Source organism: Halichoeres trimaculatus, unplaced genomic scaffold (assembly GCF_033239565.1).
Source record: "Halichoeres trimaculatus isolate MK-OKI-2021-1 unplaced genomic scaffold, fHalTri1.1 fHalTri1_scaffold_20, whole genome shotgun sequence".
NCBI lineage: Eukaryota > Metazoa > Chordata > Actinopteri > Labriformes > Labridae > Halichoeres > Halichoeres trimaculatus.
This window is the reverse complement of record NW_027437198.1, coordinates 21,326,048-21,332,263: the sequence shown is the minus strand read 5'-3', so window position 1 is coordinate 21,332,263 and position 6,216 is coordinate 21,326,048. Positions and strand designations below refer to the sequence as shown.

The 6,216-nt window shown below is 39.1% G+C and overlaps 1 protein-coding gene across 1 annotated transcript in view; it reads right to left on the bottom strand.

The window, feature by feature from the left end:
- Positions 1–1,171: 1,171 nt before the first annotated feature.
- Positions 1,172–6,216, bottom strand: part of LOC141809517 (sodium- and chloride-dependent taurine transporter-like) — a 54,840-nt gene continuing 49,795 nt past the window's right edge. Inside the window, exons 3-14 of the mRNA XM_074696583.1 lie at positions 5,469–5,606; positions 5,136–5,247; positions 4,904–5,036; positions 4,672–4,806; positions 4,475–4,578; positions 4,094–4,218; positions 3,896–4,008; positions 3,439–3,576; positions 3,245–3,347; positions 1,909–2,009; positions 1,534–1,704; positions 1,172–1,408 (exon numbers count right to left, since the gene is read on the bottom strand). Of these exons, the coding sequence (XP_074552684.1) occupies positions 1,289–1,408; positions 1,534–1,704; positions 1,909–2,009; positions 3,245–3,347; positions 3,439–3,576; positions 3,896–4,008; positions 4,094–4,218; positions 4,475–4,578; positions 4,672–4,806; positions 4,904–5,036; positions 5,136–5,247; positions 5,469–5,606 (1,493 nt within the window). The 3' untranslated portion in view covers positions 1,172–1,288. The remainder of the gene's footprint in view (positions 1,409–1,533; positions 1,705–1,908; positions 2,010–3,244; positions 3,348–3,438; positions 3,577–3,895; positions 4,009–4,093; positions 4,219–4,474; positions 4,579–4,671; positions 4,807–4,903; positions 5,037–5,135; positions 5,248–5,468; positions 5,607–6,216) is intronic.

Here is a 6,216-nt window from a genome sequence, read left to right as displayed (position 1 = left end):
TCAGATAAAATGCCCTGCAAACACTTTGGTTGTAGTTCTGAGATAGTGGCCAGGTGCTTAGAGATCTGAAGTCTCCCAGTGTTGACTTGGGGCCTGATAAAACACAGTGGGCAAACACCAGAAGATGACATCATGGCACCCCAGATGATGACTGGAAACTTCACACTGAACTTGTAAAAAAAAAAAAATCAAGCAACAATAGAACCAACAATCTGTGTCTGCAAAATTTATTGTCATATAAAACTGCGGTCCTTGGACCATGAAGCAATCATGGTGTTTAGCACACCAAATTGTTATTTGTGAAATGCTCACATCTTTACTAAGGCAATGTTTATCACTCAAGAAGTGGAAGACAAGTATTTTGAAAACGATTTTATTTAAAAAAAAAAAAAAAAAAAAAAAAGCACCATTTTATCCCACAAATAAACTGCTGATCATGTACTTAATTTTCCAAAAAGAGCAACAACAAACACATTACAGCATATAAAAAACATGCGATCAAATAGCACATTAGTAGAGCGTGCAAAATAAGACATAAAAGTTTCAAAAAGTACAAGTTTACAGAATGTGACAAAAATAAAATACAGAGCCCTTATTCACGATTATGCCCGTTTGTTTATTTGCATTAACATACAGATAGATGCTTCATTTTAGAGGTTTGGAGCACCTCTTTCCCAGTTTTAGGCACATGCAGCTCCCCTGTTGACGGGGAGCATGCCAGGATTAACCTAGCATCTGTTTCCTAAAATCTCCCTGAGGACTGAATGATCTCATCCACATAAACTGTGTAACGGTTGCTGCAAAGCTGCCAACTTCCTTCAGTGTCCCTGCATGTCATTTACACGCACAGCTTGTGAAAAGTACAGTTGTGGTGATAATTTCACTTTTTTTCCATTTATGAACAGGAGATGGCGATAATGAGTGTAGCACTGAGTAAATCAAATGCATGAAAAGGAAGGAAACACTGATCTAAAACATGTGGAATACCTCCACAGGGAGCATCCAAGGTAAATCTGTCTCGTATTTACCTTAATGCTACAAGCCTTTAATCCTGCTATAGATATTCTTCATGACTTCATGAATACATTTCAAAAAGAGATGAAAAAGCTCTTCATTTGGTTTTTGGATTCAGATGTTTATAATCCAAGTTTAACTATTTGCATGTGCCTGTTTTTACTTCAGTTCTGAGTTATACAGATTCCAAAAAAATGTAAAACGAATGATAATGGTAAGAAAATGAATTGGGGCCCAGGTTTCTCTTTAGGGGAAATGCTGTAAAATCCAGGAATTAAAACTTTTCTGAGTAAGAATCTGATATATTTCTTGATTCTGCGTCATTGGAAAGATAATCCTTGTTTGTCTTGTGTTGCACAGAATCTCTCACAGGATACCAAAGTACCAACAGACGCTATTGAGGACAGCAAAGAGACAAGTTAAAAACAGACTTAAATAAATGTTATCTATACAGGAGTGATGCAGATATTTAATATATGAAGCCTGTATATGTAAAAAAGGATGTGTTTGTGCTGTTACCTGTCTGAGTGTGCCCTCAGTGAGGTAGATCTTCCATACAGTCCAGATGGGTATAGCAATCACAGAGGAGAGGGCCATGGCCCAGCCTAGAGAGTAAGCCCAGTCTGGGTACTTCTTGCCTGCACTGGATGTCAGGGGTTGGTAGTCCAAGAAGGAGCAGATGAAGCAAACCTGGGAGAAAAATGAAAATCAGAAGAGGACTAAACCAACCCCTGACTTTGCTGACAGTAGTATGTTAGTAATACCTCAAGAAATATCATTGATAGAATACAGTTCCATTCATTGCATAAAAAGACATTTTATAACAACAGGTCAGCATGAAATAATTTCACCCTCTGATTACTCTGATTAAAATACCTCTAATCTTTAACTTACCATGCAGATCAAAGGGGTGAAGTAACGCCAGCAAAGTTTGAAAAGAGTAGATGGTCTCTGTCCAGTCATGTCCTTGACTGCAACACACATCTCTTCAGCCCCTGTAGGATGACAGTTTGTGTCAATTTGAAAGAGAAGGTTCTCTGAAAGTAGTAGCACTGCTTCACTGTTTGTTACCAAGTTGATTTCATCAGGGATTCTTCTGCTGCTTAACACTGTTTGTTTAGCTGCAGAGATCCCGCCTGTTTTAGCACTCCAAAAGTTTGAAACAGTCCTTGCAATAAAAAAGTATAAGTTACCCTGATATTGCAGGTTTTACATGTATCATTATGTTAGTTTGCATCCTTGGTGCAAACATTAGCTCAAGTTCAGCTGAAGGCAGCTCCTTAGCAGAGTCTTGATCTGCATTAATTAAAAAGAAGAATTAATAAAAAAAAAAAGTGTCAGACAACATCACTGTTTGCATTTGTATTACTAGTTTTAAAGATGCTGTTTTAATTGAACTACACTGCCACCTTCTGGCCTGGAATCTCATGCACACTGTCGTGAAGACGTGACTTTTAACAAGGCGTGTTTGTTTTGGAATTAAGAGGAGATTGAATTGGAACATATTTTCTTTGTGCAAGACAACTCTTCACTGGATACAACGCACAGAGGTAAGGTTTTTACAAACAGTTAAGTAGCCCTGTGTGAAATGCGACAACAAACAAACGTAAGTTTGTACCGTAGTTTAGTTGCTGGCTATATGTAGCCCTATTGGCAGCTCCGACATATCTGTAGGCTAATCTGACAACAAGCAAACTTTGTCAGTTTAGTAGCCGGCTATATTTAACACGATAAATTTGATGGACTCTCAAGTTTGAATGGACCAATGCAGAATAACTGCTGCATGTGGGTTGGAATGAATATTATCACACACAGTTTAGTTTCAGCCTTTAGCTCCTGCTCTATCACTCTCCCATTTATCTTTCTTCTACTTTTCTGTACCTTTTCTGACAGTTAGGCTCCCAGGTCTACCATCACCACAGAAGTACTGGAGACTTCAACGCGCCTCAAATTAATCCGTTCCTACCCGACCCAATTGGGGAGCTAGGAAGTAGCATTTTAAAGTAGCCTATATTGACGTTGATAATCTCATTTTTAGAATCTGTGAATCTCTAGAAAGTCACACTTGCCCTTAAGATCTTTTTACATAAATAGCCCACTTTTCATTTACACTGCCTTTTTGTATTAATAGTCACCAATAAATTGAAATACAACCAAAAATTTGGACCCAAAGACCTGGAGTTTAGGATCCTTGGGGCAAACATACTTCTGCTTTTTATTTACCACTTACCAAAAGCCCAACCAACCGCCATGCACTGCACAAATGACACAAACAGTATACAAGCTCCATTGGCTCCATAGTGGTCAACCAGCTGGAATACATACATTCCTCCCTGGAAGGACAAAACAAATCATTTTTGTGAAGTCACCACAAATACTACTCCAATGAGAGAATTCATTAACATACACAAGCCTGTGTGGTACCTGAGTGGTGAGAGAGATGTGGACGATGAAGCTTGCGAAGCAAAAAAAGATGAGGAAGATTTCTCTGCGCCAGGGTCTGCGCATCTGATCTGGGAACAGGTCGATCACTGAAGAAGTTATTGTTTCTAGACCTGCAAACTTAAACAGTCAAAGAGACAAAACAGTGTTACAACAAATGAAACAAATTAGGAGTCTGGAATGGTTTTTAAAGGAAAGCATTCACAAACTATTGTTAGGACTAAAGTAAATCTGACAGTATGGTTATTAAAACTGGATGCAAAGCTAAAAACATTACTGTTAAACAGCTGTGAGCCAATCATAGTTAAACATGCCACAAGTGCCAAACCAATGAGAAATCCTAATGCTTCATGCTCGTGCTGGAAAATTTCCATCTTCAAAACCTTAAATCTATGGGTCAAAAGAATTAAGGATGTGAGGTGTGCTCTCCTCTCTTCACCAGTGTGTCCAGCCCCAGCAGAATCAGCATAATGAAGAAACAGGCCGCCCACAGCTGAGGAAGGGGCATCATGGCCACAGCCTGGGGATAAGCAATAAATGCCAGCCCTGGACCTAAAGGGACAAAGAAAATACTTTGAGTCTTGTCCTTATCACTGTCTTAGACATATATTTTTTTTATTTATCTTTAACATCTTACCTGATTGAACCACCTTGTTGATTGGAACTCCCTGTTGTTGGGCCATGTAGCCCAAAGCTGAGAAGACGGCAAAGCCAGCGACAAAGCTGGTGCTACTGTTCAGCAAGCATAACCACAGGCTGTCCCTGCACACACACAACATTTGAAGTGCAAGATTGCAAAGCTAATAGCATCTCAGTGCCCCAGTGTTGTTAGCATGGATTCAGATAATCAATTGTGCACACATACCCCACGGTAAAAGGAAACAAGTCTTAAATGAGAAGAAACAACATTGAAGGGTTTTTGCTTATTGTGTGCTTTGAGAGTATGAGGCATGCTTGCAGAAAATGTAAACAATCAAAAGAAAGTGTACTAAGATGCCTTACTTCTGCATTTACTCACTTGTAGCAATTGTTCTTGACTTTGTTGTAGCTGCCAAGTGTGATTATAGTTCCTGATGCAACACCATAAGAGAAGAGGACCTGAGCAGCAGCTTCCATCCAAACCTGATGACCCAAAGATGAAATGTAAAATAATCTCTTTTGTTGCTGAATTTTATGATAGTTTCTAAGTATCTAAGTATAAAGTATATGTACCACCTCAAGGTCTGTGAGGCGAGAGGGATCCGGGTACAGATAGTAGACTACACCCTGCCAGGCTCCTGGTAGTGTCAACCCCCTGACCAGCAGGATGGCCAGCATCACGTAGGGAAACACGGCCGTGAAATACACCACCTGTAACGTAAACATTACTGCACTTCTATATACAATACACCTGTGGACCCCCCATAGGACAATTTATATTCAAACCAGAACAGCCTTGTTCACAGACCTTTCCCGTTGAGCGGACCCCTTTCCAGACACAGAAGTAGCAGGCCACCCAGCAGGCCAGGAGGCACAGGAGCAGCTTCCACTGTACAGTACCAGGCTCGTCTATTCCTCCAGACAGGGACAACACTCCTCTCCTTCATGGGTAACACATAAAAAGAATCCCACTTTATATTTAGTTTTTTCTGCCATCCAATGTAATTTATCACAATTTGATGTATTTATGATTTCCTCACTCCCAGAACTCTGAGACAGAAGACGTAGTGAGATTTCCAGATGTCCAGTTTCCTGTCAGATTGCTGGTATGTACTGTAGAGGTGCTTGCAGAGGTGAGGTCCACACAAAGATCTGGTGATGTGTTAGTGACAGGAAGGAGACTGATAAGCCTAAATCTTCAAATCCTATGAGCGATTAGGTAGTTACACATTTATTTATTTTTTTGTAAAGAGAGGCTAACCCTTTCTAAGTTTTCAAACATTGTGCAGAGTCTGTTATTTATAAAATGACTTATATGTCTGAGGTCATTTTGATTTTGCTCTGTACAACAGTAAAACTCATCTTTCACAGACCTGTGTTCCAGGGGTTGTTGCAGGTTGCCCAGGGCAGAGGGTCTCTGAAACTGTATATGAGGTAAAAGACGGCCCATGCCAGGATGATGATGTAGAATCTGGAATACAGCTGGATCATGATGATTGAATAACCAGTGCCTGAAGGTAGAAAACATCCAAAATATCTCTGCTCAGATTCTGATTTGACAAAGCTGATCCATCTGCTTCCAACAAATTTTAAGCAAGTTTTTTTTCCCAAGAGTTTGGATAATAAATAATCAATTAAATGTAATTGATTACATTCCTAATATATATATATTTTTTTTCTTTTTTTAAATAACACAGTAAAGTCACTGTCTTGAATGACATCATGGATGATACCAAGTGAAGAATGCTGCTTGGGGCAGATTTATTTGTTGTTTAACAGGTACCTGAATGCAATGGGCCAAAGTTGATGAATTGCCTTCAGCTTTTATAAATACACTATATGCTGTCTTATCAAAGTTTGTAAAAATTCACATTTTACTTTTAATCATCCTAACAATTTCTGTTAAAAAGTTTCAGGCCATGAACAGAATTCCTTTTTCTTAATTATCAGGATACCATTGTTCATTTCTCTGTTTCCTTTAGCAGGTGAAGTCACTGAACTGCAAGCTATGGGGTGCCATTTTTAAAAAGCTGACAACAGTTTTTGAACAGATATATTTTCAAACTGTAGTTCCTTTTTTCCATTTTTTCATTGACACTTTTTTACTCCAGTTGTTTTGGT